Source organism: Chinchilla lanigera, unplaced genomic scaffold, assembly GCF_000276665.1.
Source record: "Chinchilla lanigera isolate Chin_1 unplaced genomic scaffold, ChiLan1.0 scaffold00135, whole genome shotgun sequence".
Classification (NCBI taxonomy): domain Eukaryota; kingdom Metazoa; phylum Chordata; class Mammalia; order Rodentia; family Chinchillidae; genus Chinchilla; species Chinchilla lanigera.
Window position 1 is genome coordinate 3,033,555 of NW_004955536.1, and position 23,798 is coordinate 3,057,352.

Consider the following 23,798-nt stretch of genomic DNA (forward strand, 5'->3'; position numbering starts at 1 on the left):
CTTCCATAAAATAAGAACAACATAAAATTTTTCTAACATGTTCCCATGTTTTTAAAGTATTTTAAAGTAAAATATTTTACAGCTACACATTTTCACTAATGGGTAAGAGGGAGAACAAAATATGTTCACAGTATAAATAAAACATGTGCTTATTTGCTTTTAAGAAGAATAAGTGTTTTAAATTTAAACATATTATGGTACTAAGTCATAATTTGTGATGCTTACAATAAATTCGTTATAAATGTAATGCGATCCATTGAACAGTGTTATATTAGCTCACTTCATTTTTTTGTATTAATCAACTAAACATAAGCAAGACTAGTTTAAAAGAAGCATAGATCCTCAGCCTTCTCAAATAGGATAGTTATTTTTGTTAGATTACCCAGAACAATAAGTGCAATTTAAGAATACTAAAGTAAAAGTTACTTACCCCATTCCCTTTACATTTTTCAGTGGCATTACAGTTAAACTCCACTAAGTGAGCTTTCCTGCAGGTTTTATTTACACAATACTAAAATGAAAAAAAATATTTGACAATCATTCTCAAATTTCATGTAAAATGAGAAAAATATTCATGATTTGTTGCATATTTGTAAGAGATTCATAAGTTTAAAGACACTAAAACTACTCTAATTCTGGTACAAATATTCAAATATAAAATCTTGGCAGCAATAATTTCAAGAAAGAATCTGAGAGTGGCATGGTTTATGTAAAGATTATGTATACTTTTGATTTTGATATTTACAGCTAGGATTGATTTGAAATCTGTATCAGGATTTTCTGTATTATGTTATGTCCATATAATGTTATAATTAGTTAGAGAATGTTAACAATTCTCCCCTTGAAAGCTGGAAGAGAATAGATGAAATATGTATAGATTTCAAATTCGTAGACTGTTGTGAATTTCTGTCAAACATTTATCAAAATAATTTTAACTTTTCTATTCATTGTAAAACCATGTCCTGTCAAATTGAGCAACCAAGATAATCAGTTACCTGAGTTTGTGGATTTTCATGCCTCATTTACCTTTTACTATTTTAACTACTTTTATAGCTTTTCTCAGAAATATCAGAATAAACAGTCCAACTAACTCACAGTTTGAAGATACAAAATGTGAATAAAAATTAACTCTTTAAAATTATTTCCTCAAAATTAACATACAATCAATAGGATAATTGTAATTGTAACTTGTGTAGCCAACTCATTTTTGCTCCTTATATTCAACATAATATTAGATACTTTAGCTAAAACACTTAGATAAGAAAGAGAAAGGACATCCAAATTATAAAGGAAAAAGTAAAATTTCTTTTCATAGATGACATGATCTTAAGTGCATGTGATTTTCCATATTAGAAAAGTTAAAGACTATATACACACAAATATGATATAACTAATTAATGAACTGAGCAAAGTTCCAGGATAAATATTAGCACGCAAAAATCAGCTCCATTTCTACAAATAACAATGAACAATCTAAAAAGAAAATTTAAAACCCATTTATAATAGCATCAAACTATTTAGAAACAAAAGCCAAGGAAAGGGAAGATGTATACAATGAGAACTCCAAAACATTGCTTAAGAAAATTAAGGCATAAATAATGTGAAGATAACTTGTTTTCATGAATTTAAAGATAATATTTTAAGATGAAAATACTACCCGAAGTAATTTAAAGTCAATGTAATTTCTATAAAATCCTAATGGCATTTTTTTTTTCAAAATTAAAATTTCAAATGGAAGTTCAAGAACCCCAAATTGTTGAAACAGCCTTGAAAATGAAGCAAATGAAGAAAAAAACTTAAGGGGTTTTCACGTTCTGATTTCAAAAGATACTGCAAAATCATCATACTAAGATCACTGTGGACCTGACATAAAGACAGACATACTGAACAATGAAAGAGATTACAGAGTCCAGAAAACCATCTCATATGTGACCAAATGACTTTTAATGAGGATACCAAAACTGTTCATTGGGGACATGAATATTTTTAATAAAATGTGTTGAGAAAACTGAGTATTAATACGAAAGTAAATGAAACTGGAAACTTATTTTAGCATCATCTGCAAAACTAATGAGAGATGGATCAAATTCTTGAACCTAAAATCTGATATTAATAAACTCTTAGGTGAAAATGTAAAGGAAAATTTCCGTAACACTGGATTTGGCAATGACTGCTTTGAAATACTTCAAAATCAGAAGCAACCCAAAAAAAAAATAGAGAAATTGAACTTCATGAAAATTTAAAAAAAACATTTTGTGAGTCTACAGACATTATCAAAAGACTGAAAGGGCAGCACACAGAATGAGAGAAAATGTTAGTAAATCATATATATGATAAGGGATTAATAGCTAGTGTAAACAGAAAAAATCTAAAACCCAACATGTCTATTAAAATGAGAAAATAATTTGAATATGTACACCTTCAAAGAAGACATATGATGGCAAGTAAGCACTTGAAAAATGCTTACCATCACTACCCCCAGAACTTTTTCATCATCCTCAACTGAAACTCTGTACTCATCAAAAAACCCACAGGTCTTTATTAATTTCTCTCAGTCTTTGCTAATCACTATTCTACTTTCTATTTCTATGAATTTGACTTTTCTGGGTAACTCAACACAGATGGGATCATACAATGTAATCACATAATGGAAGGGTATCAGAAGTTTTGTTCTTTTATGTATGGCATATTTCACTTAATATATTCAAGATTCATTAATATTGTAGGATTTAAATTTCATTTTTTAAAACTGAAAAATGTTTTATTTCAGATATACAATTTGTTTATCTGCCAATGGACATTTGTCAACTCATACATTTTGTGTATTCATTTATTCATTTAAACTAACTGGACAGTTAGTTGGTTTCTACCTTTTGTCTGCTGTGAATAATGCCGCTGTGAACATGGGTGTGCAAATGTTTGTTCACATGTCCACTTTGGTTTTTTTAGTATATATTTAAATAAGAATTTGCCACCACATAGAGTAATCCTTCGCTAAACATTTTAAGGAACAACCACACTACTTTTAACAATGGCTGTACCATTTTAAATTCTCACCCACAGTGCACCAGGGTTCCAATATCTCTTCATAGTCTTGTGAAAACTTGTCATTTTCTGCATTTTGGCTTTTCTTTCTAGTGATAGTTATCCTTCTGGGTATACAGTAAATATTACCTCATTTTCTTGTACTTTGCATTTCCTGGATGGTTAGTGATAGTTAGCATTTATTACTTACTTAACAATATACCCTGGGTGTCACTCAGCCAGCATGTTTGTTTAGGTACCAGCTGTCCCAAGCATTGCTCAGGCAGGTATCATTTCAAGCCATCAATTCTTGATTTGAATAAATTTGACAAAATTGTTACTTTTATATTTCCTGTTATATTATAAAAATTAACAAAAATATTCAATTTTTGGTCATCCTGTATTTAAACAATGGGACCTGGTACATGGTTAAGAAATATCTGACAATCAACTGCCTGAAAGGTGCCTTCTTCTGATGGACAATAAATATCTTGGCACACCCTCTGGCCTTGATGGATAATATGGATGCTGACTATTACCTCATAAAGGTCAAATCCTCCTCTCCCTCAACAGAACACCTATTATGTAGTCCATCAAGAAGCTGTGCACAAAGGCCCTCTTCACCAGGTGTTTTAATGTCACTGAGGGGAGACATCTTTTACACTGAAAGAGTTCTGGAAGAAACATTTCAACATCCTCCACAGCTTCGACTTCACTGACAAAGCCTGGGAAGATATTATGTACCAGACAGTAAACTCAGCCTGGAGGAAACTGTGACTAGAATGTGTCACTGGATGTGAATGTGAAGGGTCAGATACACATGTAGTGAAGGAGATTGTGTCTTCGTCATGAGAGTGGGTCTGGAAATTGATAGCACTGAGGACCATAAGGAAGAGTTGATGACAGAAGAACTTGCTGAACTCCAGAGTGAGCAGCAGAAGGTGGTTGTTGAGCAGCATTCCACTGAGGAAGAGGAAGACAAGAGAGGAGATTACCAGTGATGTGATAAAATCCATTATTGAAAAATGGAATGAGTATCAGAATTTCTTTGAGAAGCACCACCCCAACATAACTGTATGGAATGTTGTTGAATCTGATTAATGATTGAATCTGATCAATGATAATGTGCTCTCTCATTTCTAGAGAGTGTTGAATCAGATCAATGATAATGTGGTCTCTCATTTCTGGAGGGTTCTGAGGGCAGGAAAAGACAACTTACATGAGGTAGAATTTTTGTCAAAATTGACCCTGAAGCTAAGAGACAAAGAAGAAAGGAAAAGCCCTGAAGGAGCTCTTCAGAAGTCTTTACGGACTGTGTGGACTCTTCCTCCAAACAATGACCTCCTCCCTACCCATGACCTTGTCCTCCATATCAGAAGTTGCCTCAAACAAGGTTAGTGTTCCCTCTCTTCATATTGTACTCTACTGTACTATACTTTGTTTCATATTGTTGTGGTCAAAAATGTACATATACTTCAGAATGGATTAACCTTATTTACATTGACCCTTATGGGGAAATTTGATTTAGTTCTTGACCAACTCAGTTTATGACCAGAATTGTGAAATAAATTAAGTTTGTAAACCAAGATACTACTGTAAATGCATCACCACATTCAATGTCTCTGTATAATTTGGGTTGTCTCTGTATAATTTGTAAAATGTCTCTGTATAATTTGGGTTGTCACCATGGAATGATGCCTGTGGATTATGAGGTGTGCAATAAATAGCATAATTTAACACTGGTAAATATAAAATGTCACACTTTATTACCATTTGTGGTCCACACACAGTGCCATCAGCCACATAGGCATCATCTCTTCCATCTGAGCTCAAAGATGTCCCAGGAGTTATGGACAGACATTCATGATCATGAATATATGAATAAATTGCAGATTGCCCAGCACTTTTATTACTGTTCTTATGTGGCTGGATACAAACTAACTTTCCACAAAGAACATCCCTGGAGATGGAAAGCAGAAAATTTCTTATCATTTTCCTTTTAAATGGTACTAGTTTTCAGTTAAGTATCGCAGTGTTGGTAACACAACTGTTGTTTGATTGATGGTATAAAATCAGGAACATACCAAAATAAAAACATTGTTGTGCTACAAGATGAAATATCTTATAAACAAATACAAACAGTTTGATTAACCTTGTGACAGAACTGAAATGCATACACTGAATTCAGATGTGCACCATGACTTCATTTCCTGTTACAGATCTCCACTGTGTTCTTTAACCTCCAGCTGTCTTAAAAGCACTGATCATATGTACCATATTCTTTGGCAGTAGTCATCCCTTGTACCCATGTTGATACACCTTGACTGACCTGGTAATCATTATCTAAAATTTGTAAAGAATGGCTAATTGCACTTCTTTTTTGCATCTTTTGATTATGCCCATGGTCTCTTCTTGTCACTTCTAATTGTGCTAATCATCCCTTCTGATTTTGTCTTTGATCCATTCTAATTATGCCTATTGTTCCTATCATGATCTCTAGACAGTATGTCTCTATAATATACCAATTGGCCCCAGTTTTCTTCCAAAATACAGAGATTTCCAATAGCCATAAACTTGTTCTCAAAAATTTAAGAACTTTTAGGTTTCCTCCATGTTATGATCCCACTGAAGTTAATCCATACACATTTACATTTCCCAGTTATGGTTGGGTAGAAATCGCCAAAGGGTTTACAGTATTCCTTTACTATTTCCTGGAAAATAACCTGTCACTTCTCAATCTTGGAATCACTGAAGCAGAGCTACTGAGTATCATTTCTTATGGGAAAAACAGTTTTTAAGCAGTGGAATGTGTCTATTGGCCATGCCATTATTTTTTCACCAAATCTCTTTATTAAGACATCTACTTGTCCTAAAATAAACCTTATGAGCTCTTTTACTATTACAGGGAGATTAGTGTAATGATATCAAAAAGTGAAATTTGTTTGTTTGTTTGGTACGGGGAATCAAATTCAGGACCCTGCCAGGTAGGCGCCTGTACCACTGAACTATATCCCTGGCCTTAAAAAGTGAAATTTGAAATGAGATGGAGAACCAAAATGTGAACCACTTTCTAAGCTTCTACTTCTAGTTTAATTTTTTCTGCTTCCTTCGCTGTTGATACTGCTTTTGATATTGGTTGCACTTTGTTTCATCAAATATATTTTATTTTACTTTTGTTTGTTTTGATTTTGCAGTGCTGGAGATTAACCCCAGGGCTTTTTGCCTGTCAGGCAAGCACAGTGCTTCACTGAAATATATTTTAAACTAGGCTTGCATAAAATGTTTCTCTCTAGTCAGACTATGGAGTCTAAACTCTTCCTCTCCAGACCATTTCTCAGAATTTGAGTTTACGTGTAGTTGAAATGAAATATTTCTTGCTGTCAACAATTGCTTGCTTTGCCAGGCATGGTGGCACACGCCTGTAATCCCAGCACTTGGAAGGCTGAGGCAAGAGGGCCATTGCGAGTTTGAGACCAGCCTGGGCTACAAAGTGAGCTCAAGGCCAGCCTGAACTGCATAGCAAGACCCTGTCTCAAAAAGACCAAAAAAAAAAAAAAAAAAAGAAAAGAAACAAAAACAAACAAACAAAAAAACAATTCCTTGTTTTAAGAATCAAAATACTGCTTTGAGATTATTGCCTTTAAGAGACCTGATACAAAGCTTAATTTTAATTCTCACTAAAGAGCAGGAGTCAATATTTTTGGTGGTTTGCACCTCCTTGCTTTCTCTGATAATTTCATCTAGTCTCATTCTTAGAACTGTGTTGGGGGCAAGGTGTAAAAAGGAAACAGAATTGAATGAATGAGAATTGTATATATTGGTATTTGTACTCTATTATACATTTATTGTTATTGTTTAGTGTCTTTTGACTAGACATATGTAGTTTTTATGATTCACAGAAACAATCATTTTCAATATACGTACTTCTGTTCACAAGGTAATGGTTGTGAATCTTTAAAACCACAGTTTCCAGATCTCTCTTGTGGAGAATTAACTTCTTTGAAACAGGCATGAGGGGCCCCTTGAGCACCTTCAAATGCAAATATGTCAAATGAGTTAGCATGCTTAATTCAAATTAAATGCTTGTCTATAATAGACTAGTGAGACTTATTTCAAAATATGAGCAATCATGTATTTGTTCATGCTTTGTTTTCCCTGTTTATTCCATCAATGCAAATGGAAAGAAACAACAATTTTATCTATCAACACAGTAAAGGATTATCCTGCTGGGTGCCGCTGGAGCTGTAAATTGGTCATATGTGTGAGGGCAGGACAGAGCCGGCGTGTTTCAAGCAGTCAAGTTACCTCAGTCTTGAGAAAAACATCCTGCCTGGACAATTATAGTCGTCAGTTTCTAGGCAACATAATCTCTCATCAGCACCTACTGTTGAAGTTAGATCTGCTTGCCCATCAGGTAAGAGGTCACTCCATCTGACCTCAGCTCCTGTCTCTTGTCTTTATTTTCTAAATCCCCTCACCATTTTCTCCCAGGGACCACCAAGAGACCACTGAGTCCTACATTATCCTATTGCAGTTGTTGCAGGGAAGAGTCAACAGTAGCCAGGAGCTCAGGAGAAGAAAGGATTTTATTAATGTCAGTGGACCGCAGAGGAACAATCTCCAAAGTTAGGTACTAATTACAAAGAGCTTGTCTTTTTTATAGGGTGGTAAACAGAAGTTACAAAAATTACGTAAGGTTACCTGAAGGCCATGGTACAGTGGGTATTTTGTGATGAACATAGTTGTATACAGTGAAGTTGTTTGTAGCACATTTACAGAAGTTTTAATTTGATGGCAAATCATATGATTTAGCTGATTCAGTGGCAGAAAACAGAATGGCTGCAGCTTTATTGAACAAAATGGCTTCAGTTAGTTCAGAATTTCTGTTTTACAGCAAGTTGTACTACAGATTTTGCTTTTCTTCCTTGTGGGAGCAGCTACTTTCTATTCTAACAGGTCTTGTAACTTGCTATTCTTAATGAGATGAGAAATTTAGAACACGTCAATTTCAAGCAAAGAAAACTTTGAAACTAGTACATAATTTGCCATGTTTTCTTTTTTTCCCTTTGATTGGGGGATCAGCAATTTTGTAAGTATGGGCTAACCTCCCAGGCTAGGTATCAGAATGAAGGTAATATGGAATGTCAAATAACTGAATCAAATGCACAAATCTCAGAGATTTAGGATTTATTTCCATTTCATTAAACATAAGACTGGAAATCTAGAAGTTCAGTGTTGCTATGAAATACACCTACAATCTTGGCACTGACATTGGATCCTGGCAGGTGATGAGTAAGCTTTTGGCAGAGGCTACAGAGTGGGTAATCCATGCTCTGTGATCTTAAAGTATATTAAGAAATGTTATTCTTCATACTTTAGGACAATGGCCCTGATAAATTGTTGGGAGCTGCTGGAGTGGGACTGGTCATGTGTGTGAGGGCAGGACAGAGCCAGGGTGTCTCAACCAGTCAAGCTACCTCAGTTTTGAGAAAAACAGCCTACCTGGACAATTACAGTCATAGGCCACATTACCTCTCATGATACTAACTTTGCAAGAGTATAAATAAATGCCCCTACTGTTGAAGTTCAGTCTTCTTGGCCATCAGGTAAGAGGTAACTCCACCTGATCCCAGCTATTGTCTCTTGTCTTTATTTTCTAAATCCTCTCATTGTTTTCTCCTGGGGACCACCAAGAGACCATCGAGTCCTACAGTGCAGGATTTGGCTAAGACAAAGAGGTAAGAAAAGAGGATGTTTCTTGGTTACTGTTGGCTGCATCTGACCAGTAGGTCAAATACTCAAACAACAGATAAGCTGAACTCAGAAAGTTCAGCTATCTAAAGTCAGGAAGGAAAGAAAATAGAAAAAGTCAAGAAGCAGATCTCTCTTGCAGTGCTGGCATGGATGATAGTGCTTCCTGGCTATATACGGGTCCAGTCATTACATATTTTTGGTTTTTCTATACCTTTCCAAACTGGAAGCTGTTTCATGGGTGTCAACCTGATGGATTAATACAGAGTTTCACATTTCTTGCTTACTTCCATCTGTTTATGTATGTCTTTCTACCTCAGAACTCTTATTCCTCAACTTCCAGTCTTTCCAAATCCAGGTTCTCCATCAAGCAGCTGGGGCTTTTGTTACTGCTTAGGTAGAAGGGCATCTACAGTCCAACTTCTGGCCACACCTGAGATAGCAGGTGAACTGGTGGTTGGTATCTTCCAGGACACGGTCAAGTACAGCTCCTCTTCTCTTTTGCCTTCTATGCCAGCCTGTCTGAGAAACAAGCCTGCTTGTTCCTGTGTCATCGGCCCTCCCAATGCCTCATGCATTCATAGGTGTGAGGTAGGAAAAAGAAAAGTTCTATAAAAGGGGAGAATAGTGCACTGTTCTAGATTTTTGACCTATGGATTTTTCTTTTGTACTCTTTTTGCATGTGTTTGGATCCAGATAATTTGGTGGATCTGACAATTGAGTTTATGATATACCAATCTGAACACATGGCCAAAGTTAATCTTTATCACTTCAAGTCTTAGTAGCACACCACAATTGTTTTGTTAAAGGGAGACCCTACTTCAAGTCAGATGGTGGCCTTGCTCAAACATTCCTGGAGATCTATTGCTGTTCTCCAAAACAGGCTTGCTGTAGTCTCCACATGGCATTTGTTTTCATAACCTAACACCTGTAATATTATCAGGTCTTTTGTGATCTATCATCCAAATGTTAGAAGCCTGATTTAATCTTTTGCTTTGTGGGTATATAAAGGTGTGTCGAGCCATACTTCTAACTACTGAATTCTCAAACTCTTTTCTGTTGTTATAGGCCCCTAAATACTGCTAGGGCCTACTTCCTGCCATTTACAGTGCATGTGTTTTACTCAGTATTCCAACATGCTAGATGTACTCTCAGTCTTTCTCAGACAATCCATGTTCCTAGCTTCTCTAAACTTCTGGAGTCTCCACTATACCACTGGCTTCACACACTGCCTTCTCAGTAGCACACTGCCTGGCCTCTCAGACCTTCTTCTGAAATCTGAGTGGAAGCCTTCCTGACCCCACAAATCTTGCATTCTGCAGGTACCTAAAACCAGCAGGAAGTGGACGATGCCAAAGTCACCTGCCAGCAGAAGCAGTAACCAGGCTTCCCTCTCTCTTGCCTATATGGGTCAAGTGCTTGGATTACTGAGCACTCTGACTCCAATTCTGAGGAACAAATTCTTGTTTTATTTTAAAGAGAAAATAAAATAAAATAACAACAAAGATAAAAACAAAACATCACAATAACATACAAATGACACAGAACTTCAAAAGAAGATGATAGGAAATTAATAATGGTTTTTATACTACATATTGTTATCTACAATGAAGTTGCTCAGATTACCAGATGTAAGAACACAAGAATGATCAAACAATTAAGGAGAATAAAAAATAAAAAAGAATTGATACAGAGTTTCACTAATCAAGATGGTAGAAATTCAACAATTTTATTGTATTGCATATTGTTGTTTTCAAAGTAGTTGTTCAGATTACCAGATATAAGTATGCAAAACAGGCAAAAAAAGAAAAACATAAACATTGACTGTGAATCCAATTTAGAGGAACAAATTCTTTAGGCCACTGCTATTCTAGAACATTGTACTCTGGGGCTCCCTTCTCAAAGAAAAGCCTTTCAGTTTTGCAATTTTGAGGCTGCAAATGGTACAGTCCTACTACTTTTTCTGATGACCCCAGGCTATCTTTTCTATTCTCCCATTCATTCTCAGCAACCAAGATCGCCTCTGATGTATCTTTGCAGCCAAAGGCTTTAATGTAGCTTCCTTTCTGTCCAAACTTACAATATTTTAAATCATTCTTCTGGGTTCTTTGCTCTTGATTCTCAATATAGATCTTGCTAAAAGCCCCCAACAGCAGCCATGCCATGGCCTCAACATTAGATTGCCTTGAAATTTTTTCTACAATATTAATTAGTTTGTTATTCTTAATGTCAATATCAAGCAAAGTCTCTTGACATGAGCAAAATACAGAAAAACTTTTTGCCAAGCCATAATACACATCATCTGAAGTCCAATAGCCAATTCAGTCCTTCCCAGAAGAAACCTCTTTAGCCTGGTCTTTACAATAGGACTTCTATCAGTCTCTGGTCTCCTGCGCTTCAATCAGACTCTCCCACACAGTACAGCCTAAGATGTTTCAGCTCTACTTTTTCAGCTGACATCTCTAAACCTTCCATAACTCTCCCATTCCCACAGCCAGCTCCAAAGGCTTCTAAATCACATGGTCAGGTATAATCACAGCAGCCAACTCACTTATGTGGTACCAAAGTTTGTCTTAGTTACTATTCTCATTGCTAAGACACAATACCAAACCTTAGAAGAAGAAAAATATGGGAAAATAAGAAGCTAAATGGATGAATGAATTAATGAATGAATGAATGAATGCATCAGAAAATGAAACTTTTGACCCTGTTATGTCAATTTTGTGAAGAAACTATAATATATATGTTATGGTTTGTGTCTGGATGTCCCCCCAAAGCCTCATGCAGTCATGGGGTGGGCTTTTAGAGTTCATGATTGATCCATGATCCAATGCTGGGATTATGGGTGTGAGTGCTACACAAGCCCTGGGGCAGATAGTTTGCATATGTAAGAGAGAGAAAGAGGTTGCTTGCCACAGCTCCTCCCTTTTTGCTCTTATTGCTTTTGCTATCTGCTGCTGCCATGAAGTGTTGCCCTCTGCCATGTGCCACTCTGCCTTGGAGCCAGCCAAGTATGAACTGAAACCTCCACAAACGGTGAGCTAAACTTTTCCTTCCTTAATTTTTTTCCTCCTTAATTTTGGGCATTGGGTATTTTGTCTCAGCAATGAGAGAAAAGTAACCAAGACAATATGCTACAGGAAAAAACACACATGACTCATTAACTCTTTCCTAAACATTGTTTCAATTAAAATTCAAAAGAATGTCAAATCTAAAGTAACTCAGTTCTGGGTCAAAGATATTTTTATCTTTAGTAAAAAATAGTGAGAGGGAGAGGGGAGAAAGAGGAGAAAGAGAGAGAGTGAAAGAGAGACCTGGATTTTCCTTTAGAAAGTACTTTTTAAACTTTATTTTTAAGAGTCATGTTAAACACTGATCTAAAGTCATTATGATAATCACAAATAAAAATGAAATACACATCAGTATTAACTCAGACACACATCTCCAAAAAACAAAAAACAAGAAACATCTCCAAAACACAAAAAAACTCCAAAAAACAAAACCTGATAACATAACATGCACAAAAAACACTGAACTCTTATTTAACAAATTATAGGTCTGCAGGTTTGGATAAATTTGATTAAGTTGTGCAATCTTAAATTCATTGCTAAATACATGTTTCAAATAACTGGAAAGATAATGTGAGCCATGTACATAGTATATGAAACAAAATATATTTCTTAGCATATTTCTGCACAAATAACTGAAACTCACTGTTATATTAACTTTATTCATTTAATAAATGATTGTATTTGAGCATATCTGATTAAGTTTTACATATTCAAATTATTTTAACCCTAAAATACAAAGTCATGCTCTGGTATTATGAATAACATCTCACTAAAAAAGCAAGTATATATGCATAAGTCTTATTTGAATTACGCTCAAAAGTTATATAAAAACAAAATACAAACATGAACTTTGATTAGGTGGCATATAACTACTGGTGTCCTAGCTGGTTTTCAGTGAGGAAATTGGGATTCTATGTGAATGAAATCCACTTCATAAATTTCATGGCATCTAAATGAGATTATGAATGTGACAAGTAAAAAAAAAAAGACTACATAAATTTCCAGAAATAAATGATTTGCTACAAATATACAAAGTTATGAGCTATAAACATAATGGATTTTCGACCAAATATATAACTACCAAAGCAAAAATCAAATCATAAGTGAAATACTGTGTAGCACTATTCTGAAATATGTCAAGTACTCTTACAACTGCAAAAATTTGCCATTTTAATTCAAATTTAATTTTTATTAATAATTGTGATCCAAATTTTTCCACATGTGAAGATGTGTGGTATATAATACAATCCACAAATAAATCCAAATTTAAGTTAAGAAGAAATGTGAAGGAAAGACCAATACCTTTTCCAAATATCTCAGCACACTGGTTATCAAGATTTTGGCATCGTCCATGGTAACAGTACGCTGTTCCTAATCTGCACAGATTGCCATTCAGTGCATAAGTGTCAGGAACACATTGACTCGAAGTCCCATTGCAATACTCAGTGAAATCACACTCCTCATCAACACTCTTTCTACAGGGAGTACCTACTACTGAGAACTAGGAAGGAAAGAAAAAAGAAATCATTGTCTGTGGATGACTCTTCTTAATTACTTACTGCAGATATTTATCAAATAAAATAGATTTGGTTATTGATAGTTTAGGTAATCACAGATGTTTTTGTTTACATCCAAAAAGTTCTCCCCAAATTCTCATGTGTTTGGAAGCAGCTTGGATCACATAGGTACTATATTCATCAATGGATTCATCCACTGGGGAGTTCAGCAGCTGAACATTCTGGGAGGAGCTGGGGCCTACTTGGAGGGGGGCATTAGGGGCATGACCTGAAAGGGTGTACTGTTCTCCCTTCTCATTTCTCCTCTTTCTGGTTCCTGGCTGCCAGGAGGTGAGCAGATTTCATGCATCATGCCCTTCCACGATGTATTTCTGCCTTTTTTTTTTTTTTCAGCCACCTTAGACTGAACCCACTGTTAGCTCTGAGATCAATGAACCTTTCTTCTCTTAAACTATGGGCATTAGGTATTGTGTCCCAGCAATGGTAAAGTGGCTAATAATATAGAGTCCCCAAGGCCAAGAGTTCTCCAAAGGTAAAAAGATGGACAGTACTACTGTGAAGCCCAGAGAAGAGCAAATCCATCAAAGACAGGAAAACATCTTGAGAGCAGGCTGAAGTGCCCCCACTTCTGCTCCATAGTGAGCAACCTCTCTTGGGATGGGAGAATCACTGCCTGTCCTTGTGTGTTCCTGGAGAGTGCCTCTTTCTAGCTTAATTGTGTATGTGAGACACACAATGTCTCCTTTTTACATTTGTAAAGTTGGGATGACAGACACTCTCAGAGGGTTCTGTTTTGCTTTCTTTGATTGATTTTGGCAACGGGTACTAATATGTTGCACTCCTGGGCTCAAATGCCTCAGTCTCCTGAGTGCCAAGACTCCAGGCATTCACTGTGATGCACAGCTTCCATGAGGTCTCATGAATATTAAATGATTTAATGGAAAAGGTACTTAGGGTAATACCCAACAGTAGCACCTGTAATACTGATCACCACCACCATCATTCAACTTAAGACTGGCTGAGTGCACAGAAGTCTCACTGCATATATCACAAAGAGCATAATGACTACTACAAGTTCCTGGCCAACTGAAAAAATGGGTCACCCATGTCTTCCATGGCAAGGTTGACAACATCAGGATGCTGACCTATACACACCTTGGAATCACAAACACACAAAGGCACATGCACATTCACAATAATCCACTTTGAATTAACAATTCATAAAACAAACATTAATAGTAATAAATGAAATGGGATCTTAAAAGTAATGAAAGAAAAAATAACTCAATTTAGAGTTCCATATCCTGGAGACTATATATATATATTCATGTTAAAAGGTAAAACAAAATTTCATGATAGGGGAATGAGAATAATTGATACATTGCATATTATTATCTTTAAAGTAGTTATGCAAAGTGCAAGATGTGGGCATAAATATTCTCTAATCAATATTAGAGCAACCCTTCCTTTTCTATGAACTGAGACACTAATAATATAACTAACTTGCACTTTTTTTGCCTTTTCCATCCCTTCTTTCCCCCTTCCCCTATCCTAGTTTCTTTTTAACAACACTTTCAGCTTCTCACACCAGGCAGACAGTATGATGTTTATACATGTGAGACTAATTTATTTCACTGATGAGTATGGTCCCTAGTTGCATCCATTTACATATAAAAGTCTCAAGTTTATCCTACTTTATGACTGACTAGTACTCCATTATACAAAAAGACTGCATCTTTTTATCCATTCCTCAATTGATGGGCATTTGGGTTACTTCCAAGATTTAGCTATGACAAATTGTGCTGCTATAAACATGGTGCACATCTATAACAGTGGTATGTTTTTAATTCTTCTGGGAAAAGACCAAGAAGGGGAATAATTGGGTCCAATGGGACCTCTAATCTTAGCTTTTTTGAGGAATCTTCAGACTGATTTCCACAGTGGTTGCACCAGTCTTCACTCCTACCAACAGTGGAAAAGTGTGCCTTTTTCACCACAGCCCATCCAGCATTTGTTATTGATTTCATGATGATAGCTATTCTCTGAAGTGAAATGGTATCTCAGTGTGGTTGTATTTGCATCTCTTGAATGACAAATTATGTGGAACATTTTTTCATATATCTATTTGTCATTTGTATTTCTTCACCTGAGAAATGTATATTCATCTCAGATGCCCATATTTAGATTGGGTGTTTGAATTTTGGGGGTCTGATTTTTTTCAATTCTTTATATGTTCTAGATAGAAAACCTTTAACTGAGAGACAATTGGCTAAATTTTACCCCACTCTGTGGGTTTTCTTTTCACACTGTTGATGACCTCTTTTTAAGCTTTTTAAGATGAGATCCCAATTGTTGATTCTTTGAAGGATTTCCCATGCTGTCTGGGTTTTGCTCATGAATCCTCTCCCTACACCTATGTCTTCATGATTTCTACCTACTTTCTCTTCCAATAAATTTATTGTTTATGTTTTAATATTCAGATCTTTGTTGAATTTTGACTTTACTTTAGTGCACGGTGATAGACATGAGTCTAGTTTTAGTCTTCAGCATGTAGACAGGCAGTTTTATGGAAATATATATTTTAATAGTGAGAAATAAAGGCTTTCCTGGACAAACAATAACTAAGAGAACTCATTTCCAGCACACCTAAATTACAAAAGAAAGTAAAGGAATATTTTCAAATATGGGAAATACAACATTAGACAGATAGCTGCAGAATGAAATAAAGAGATACATCTAATTTTTCTCGCTTTCTGTGGTGTAAAAATTAAAAATATTACATAAAGCAAAAAATAGTATCAATATACTTTGTTGTTACAGTATTTGGGAGTGGTTTTTCCAGTTTTTATTTTTTTATTAACATATGTGTGTATTGCATAATGACCACATTCCTTATGGAGTGTTGGTGCATGTACACAGTACATCTCAGATCTTTTCTCACCATTTTTCCCTCCTCTTCCTATCCCTTCTTGCCATCTCTTAATCGCCTTCTCATTTGAAAATGATATATTTTGCTCTTCTTTTATATTTTGGGGTTCTCTTATAAGATCTATTCACTACACAGAAAATTACACATGCATAAAATTAATTCTAGTCAATCAAGGATTTGTAACCTCTGGTGTAAATTATTTTTAAAGCCTATAACCAGCAAAACAATACAGAACATAAGATAAAGCCATATAGCATTTACTTTTAAAGTTTACATTTAATTTGCAAAACAACTGTAAATCTCATAAGTAGCTGGTAGGAATTCAGGATACCACAATTGCTTTCAAAAATAATTTTCCAGGTTCCCAGAAATTTCCATCTCCATTTACTGAATTATCCAGTAGGTCTTCTTTAAACTATCTCACTAAGAAACACTATGTTCAGACACAATCTGCTCATGAATATTGTTTATAGTGGGTACATTTTATTACTTATTATGGCTTATAACTACATGTCCCTCCAAGGTCTCATGTGCTCATAGGTGGGGTTTTTGGAAGATGACTGGATCATGGGTATGATACTGGATTGTGGGTGTGTGACACTAGATTAATCCACTCATTGGTTTAGCATAGTTCTGGATGTAAGTGATGGACTTACTGAAGAAGGTGGACCAACCTCAGGTGTGAGTGGAACCAACCAATATGCTTGTACCCAGGATGGAATAAAAAGGGAAAAAGGAAGGAAGTTGTGCTGCTTCCTGCCTGTCATGCTGTGGACTAGTTCTCATTTACTATTATCCCTCTGCCATGCTGCCTTGTCTTGGTGCCAGCTGACTGTGAGCGTAAACCTCTACAAACTGTGAGCAAAAATCAACCTTTCCTACCTTAAATTTTGAGTGTCAATACTGTGATTCAACAATGAGAAATTGTCTTGGTTACTTTTCTCTTATTGCTGAGACAAAATACCTGACACCCAAAATAAGGAAGGAAAGGTTTATTTTGCTCACAATTTGTGGAGGTTTCAGTCAGTAACCAGGTGGCTCCAAGGTAGGGTGGCATGGCCCAGGGGCAACACTTTAAGGCAGAAGACAGCAAAAGTAACAAAAGTAAAAAGCAAGGCTCTTTTCCTCCCTTATATTGTAAGGGGCCATCCATCTCCCCAGGGTGGGTGTAGCATTCCCACCATCTCCATGCCTTCCTCTTGCACAGGATGAGGATGATTACAAAGTAAGGGACCCGGGCTCCCTACTGAATCACTTAGTTAAACTTCTCAAGTTGAGACAGTGTATCCACCATTACAGAAAATAACTAAAATATTACCCCAAACTGAAGATGACCCAAATAGCCCTCAACTGAAGAGTGGATTAATAAACTGTGGTCTGTAGTTATATTACTTCCAACACTATTTAGCAATGGACAAAAAATTAGCAGTTAAACACCACAATATGAATGAATCTCAAATGCTTTATACCAAATTGATATGCTCATATATATTACATGATTCAATTTATGTGATGTTTTTGTAAATTCAAAATCAGAGGCTGAAAACAGGAGTTGTTGGTAGAGGGTTGAGAAGAAAAAGGTAGAGGGAGAGATTTTTTGCAGATGATGAATTGACTTACTTTCGATTATGATGTAGCTGAATGCTTGAGAATTTCAGTTACAACCCACAGAAAGCCTCACTAACAGAATTTTACGTATTAAATTAGACTTTGAAGGTAAAATTGGGAAAAATACATGTGACAGTTATTTACATGTGATTTTCCAGATTTAGGTTCAAAATTTTACATTATGAACCTTATTTTCTTATCCAGCTATGTTATATTGGAGATAATATTACATAGTACATTATATTATTATACTTTATTCACATTTGCTAACTTTTGAACAATGTATAATACTTTTTGTAACAATTCCAAGCAGTATTTTTGCTTCTATCATGTGTATAATTTGCCATTTACTTATGAATGTATGAGTTTTTTGCATATTAGGCAAACTGTACATTTTATTAGCAGTTCATGGTACAATTTTTCATGGTCATTTATCATATTTTGAATTTATGCTTTATTTGAGTATGAATATTTTTGATTTAGTAGTGTCAACAGATGAATGGGTAATGGAAATATGGTATATATGTACAATGAGAAGAGTTAAGAGGTGAAAATTATCAAAATATATTATGTGCATCCACAAGTCTGCCAAAATGAAAACTATTAATCTGTATAACCAATATGCACTAAGAAAGAGATGTAAGGAAAAATATGCACAGAGGAATACCATTCAGCCATAAAGAAGAATGAAATTGTGTCACTTGCAGGAAAGATGGATGGAACTAGAAAATATCATTTTTTAGTAAAGTAAACTAGACTTAGAAAATTCAGTATCACTTCTTTTCTCTTATATCAGAAACCTACATAAGTAAATACACAAATAAAGGAAAGATGACAAAATAGTAGGTGAGAAAAAGGTTCAAGGGGGAAAAAAAGAGTAATGTTATATGATTGATAATGAACAAGATGTTATATGCATGAACCAAATTCCCCAAATGAACTTCACTATTCTACATCACTAATAAAATAATTTATAAGATGTTACACTTTTTGTTTTCAACACTGTAGAATAATCAGTACCAATTTGAGATGCCTTCTTTATTTCATAGTAGCATTGTATGCTTGTGTTCGCTTATACATTCTGTACTTTTTCTCATTGAATGGTTTCTTCATTCTTTTTTACCAACTCCACACTGGTTCAGTCAATACAGCCTTCTATTATCACATTTCAATTTCTTTTTCATAAATATTAGGAACTTACCTCACATTTTGATGTGCAACATGGTCCAGAACCACATTCTACTGAGCCTTTTAATTTACATGTTTTATAATCACAACAATTTTTAAGCTGACATTCCTATAATATCAAAAGAAGAAATCATGATAGTGCAACTCAAGGACTTAAGGAGTCTTAGTTCATAATCCTAACTTCAACTTAATACTAACTTCAATTTATTTAATAAAATAATAATATATTCATTGAAGCTTTACTATTTTGTGTTTAGAATATTCAAAGGTATATATATAACTATAAGAACAAAGGTAATAGCATGTAAATTAGCAGTTTGTTAGTAATACTAGATAAAATATTAGGAAATAAACAAAAAACTTACTAATATGGAAATATATCCCAAGGAGGGAAAAATATGAGTTTCCACGAGAAACATACACATTCTTCAACTGTCTTACTAGGGATTTGCTTTTTTTTTTTAATTTTAGAAGTAAAAGAATGAAAATATATTAAGAAACAGACAACAATTTACAAAGTAGCACAAGAATAGTACAAGCAGTACTGAATTACAGACAAGACAGGGAATTAACAATGGCTGTTGTACTACATATTGATATCTTCAAAGTGGTTACTCAGGAAAATAAATATAGACATGCAAGATTGATCAAAATAATTGATCATTAACTGTTCCTTTCAATAAAGTGATAGAAGTCAGCAGTACAACTATGTTAGCAGTCCAGGATTTGCTTTTTAATGATTGTGATTGTGAAGAAATATAAGTATAAGAAGTATAATGAAATACAATGTTTTCCTGTATCCTTTATTCCTTTAGTAGTGTTAGAAGTGGCTACTCTGATCATTGACTTAATTTCCAAAGCCCCCACATTTGTTTAAAAATGATTGGATACAGAACCTGTGCTAACTATGATGGTGTTGGGGGGCTCTGATATCACTCCTGGTAGCATAGATTCTGTATATAATATTTTTGTAATGTCTTGGTTATCACTTCATTTCACTTCTAAGTGGTTCAAATTATTCACTAATTTCTTCTTTTATTTTTCATTCAGTATATATCAGTCTTGATTTCTAGTGTGGTGATTCCAGGTGTTGCCACTTGGCCTTTACTATCTTTCAAGCTTTTTCTATATAGGTTAAGGAACCAATGTGAGGGTCTGTGAGGTCATAGTACCCCACCCCAAGCTGCCACTGAAGGACTTGTGAAATGATGACAGGAGGAAAATAAATCTGCTTGGCTTACTGCCCAATGGATTCTTTTAAGATTTCAGGAATCACCTGGACTCTATACTGCTATTAAAAACATGATAGTGTTTTGGGCCCTCTGATGCATAACCTGTAAGCTCAGATTTGTATCTAGTTCACCTGAAATGATCCGTTTATTTCTTGTACTGTTCTAGTAAAGGGCAGAGGGCAATTCAGGGGAGGAGGAATGCTTGAAGAAATGCTGCTTTTCATCCTTGCTGGAGTATCATAGGATTTCATCTTCCATGTAAAAAGAGAGCCAAGACTCTGAAAAATTGACAGTGGGTTTTGATTTTCTATTGGCAGCAGGTGGTATCAGTCCCACATTCATTGTTCTTAGCTTTAAATATGAAACATCAAACAATATCATGATTGACTACCCAGATCTTCTTCAGATCTGTGTATAAATCCACAAAGGTCAACACTACTGCCATTTGTGTCTCACTTCACAATACACTAATTAAATGCTCCCACTTGACCTTTACTGCTCTGGAATCCAAGGATCCTAGTGACATCAGGGAGAGATCATCTTCATAATGATGGGTCCAGTAAAGGACCCTAAGTGTATGGAAGAGATCTGTTGAGATTTTCAACTATTTTTTGATTCCACAGTTGGCCACACTTCGGAATTTTGACCATTTTCTTACAACATTTCCAAGGCCAATCTGGATTCTCCACTTAACTGAATGTAAGCCAGATTGATTTCCATATTCAAGCACCCATTCAGCAGTGCCTTAAGATTGGCTCTAGATTTTCTTCCCAAAGTTTGAAGTCCTCATGCACTAGCAAACGTCCTTCATCCAGGCTTATATTTTAACAACTTGGAGTCAGTATCCTTAACATCCATCCCTGGGCATGTTCTCCATACTCTTGTCCATGCAGAATATGAAAATTCCACAGGTTTAAAAATAACCCTTTATTCCACAATTAAAATATCTTCTCACTTGATCCTTACATTTGCCACAGATCAAAGCTTTTGGAGAGGAAGCATCATCTTACAAAGTGTCCATCTCAGGGAAAGGCTCTGAGGCCTTCAGGCAATGTGAGGCTGCTTTCCTCCTTCATTTGGACCACTTCACGTCCAGGAAACTGAGAGGAATTTAGAGCTTCAATTTCTAAAGGGCATCTACTCAAATGTCCCCAAACTAGTAATAAGTATGTCTTATGGCCTAGCTAGCAAAAGATTTACTTTCAAAATCTTTCTCTGAGTATCTGTGTCCCACAATAATTTATAGCAGCAGCTGGTGTGGTTTGATAAACAGACTGTGAAAGAGGATAAGGAAAAATCATTGATTTTTTAAAAATATTTTTTCTGTTAGTTCATGGTTGTAGCCCATAATGCATTCATTGTGGGGAGTTGACACGTGTACATGACACATATTCTTATTACATCCCCTTCTCCTCTACATCTTCTCCTCCTCCATCTCTTGGTCCCCTTCCCATTTGCAAAAGATCTATCTCCCTGTTTCCTGTTATATGTCTTATATATTGCTCTTAATTTATTTATACTTTAGGTTTCTCATATAACAGAAACCTGTAATATTTAAGATTATATGATTTATTTATTTCATTTTAACATTATGGTCTCAAGGTGCACCCATTTTCTTAAAATTAGTCAAATTTATCCTTTTATATAGTAAAAGAGTACTCCATTTCGTACAAATACTACATTTTATCAATTTACCTACTGATAAACATATAGAGCACTTGTAATATTTGGATGGTGAATCATAGAGCTATAAACATAGGTATGCATGTACCACTGTGCTGTGATGTCTATAGCTCTTTTGGGGTGACACCTAAAAGAAGAATAGCTAGGCCAAATGGGGTTTCTGCTTTTAGTTTTTTGAGGAATTTCCACACTGATTTTCATGGTGGTTATACTAGTTAACATTCCCACCAACAATGCAAAGGGGTTCCTCTTTCCCTGAAACCTTGACAGCACTTGTTCATATTTGATTTCTTGATAGCAGCCATTATTTCTGCAGTAAGATGGGAACCTCACTGTTATTTTATTGGCATCACTGTAATTGCCAGGGATGGTGAACTTTTTTTCTCATATATTGGCCACTTGTACTTTGTCTTCTGAGAAGTGTCTGTTCAGTTGTTGCTCAATTTTCTTTTTTTTTTATTTTAAAGATAAGAGAAAGAAAACATATTAACAAAAATACACACATTTACAAAGTAACACAAAACAATATCAGCAATACAGAATTTCAGACAAGATGATAGGAAATTAACAATGGTGGTTGTATTACATATTGATATCTTCAAATTGGTTACTCAGATAAACAAATATAGGAATGTAAGACTGATCAAACAAGTCTTTGATCCATTTTCCTTTTAGTTTAGTACTTGGTGAGAGTTCTCCTGCATGTGGATTCTAAGTTTCCCAGCACCATTTTTTTGTGTGTTTTTAGGGTTTTTTTAATTTTTAAAAAGAAAAATTAATAACAAAATAACAACAATAAAGACAAAAATAAAACAACACAAAAACAACAAAATTGATACATGATTTCAAAATAAGATGATAGGAATTAACAGTACCATTTGTTAAAGAAGCTATCTTTCTTCCAGCAGATACTTTTGATCCCTTTGTCAAAGATCAGATGACTGAATGTGTCTGAGGTTGTTTCCGTATCTTCCATTCTGTTCCACTGATCTATGTGTCTGTTTTTGTGCCAGTACCATGCTACTTTTACCACTATATCTTTGTAATATTTGCTCTTATTGCCCAGCATTGCTTTTGCTACTTGTGATCTTTTCTGGTTCAGTGTGAATTTTAGAATTATTTTTTCTAGTTCTGTGAGGAATGTTGTTGGTATTTTCACTGAATCACCTATATATCAATTTTTGAACTATGGTCCTTTGGACAATATTGGTTTTGCCCTTACAGGGACAAAGTATGTCTTTTATTTTCTGATGGCCTCTTGGGTCTCTTTTTTTAGTACTATTGTTTTTGTTATAGAGGTCTTTCACACCCTTTGTTAGGTTAATTTCTACATATTTAATTTTCCCTGAAGCTATTGTAGGTGGTATTGTTTTCCTAATGTTTGTCTTTCTGATTCATTATTGGTGTCCAGGAATCATAATGACTTTTGTGTTGATTTTGTATCCTACTATCTTGCTGAATTTATTTATTAGTACTAAAAGGGTTTTGATGGAATTTTGGGGGTCTTCTACACAAAGGATGATGGATTTATGGTGTGTGAATATGGATTAAGTGTGTGATGCTGGGATTAAGGGTACCCCAGCCTGTGTATTGGTGGTACCACTCAAAAATGGCTTATAGCAAAGTTCCATTTCACCCACGTATTTCCCTTCTAGATATCTTCCTGAAAGAGCTAAAAGCATCATTCCACAGTGATATATACATACCTTTATTTACAGAAGCTCAATTTATAATAGCTAAATCTTGAAACAACCCATATGCTTATCAACAAACAAATGGATAAAGAAAATGTGAC

General features: G+C 35.1%; 1 protein-coding gene across 10 annotated transcripts in view; it reads right to left on the reverse strand.

The window, feature by feature from the left end:
- Positions 1-23,798, reverse strand: part of Adam18 (ADAM metallopeptidase domain 18) — a 94,801-nt gene that overhangs the window by 19,098 nt on the left and 51,905 nt on the right. For all 10 annotated transcript variants that reach the window (XM_013507738.1, XM_013507740.1, XM_013507737.1 and 7 more), the window contains 5 exons: positions 19,102-19,197; positions 13,149-13,347; positions 6,949-7,054; positions 4,795-4,984; positions 431-511 (listed from right to left, as the gene is read on the reverse strand). In XM_013507738.1, the coding sequence (XP_013363192.1) occupies positions 431-511; positions 4,795-4,984; positions 6,949-7,054; positions 13,149-13,347; positions 19,102-19,197 (672 nt within the window). The remainder of the gene's footprint in view (positions 1-430; positions 512-4,794; positions 4,985-6,948; positions 7,055-13,148; positions 13,348-19,101; positions 19,198-23,798) is intronic.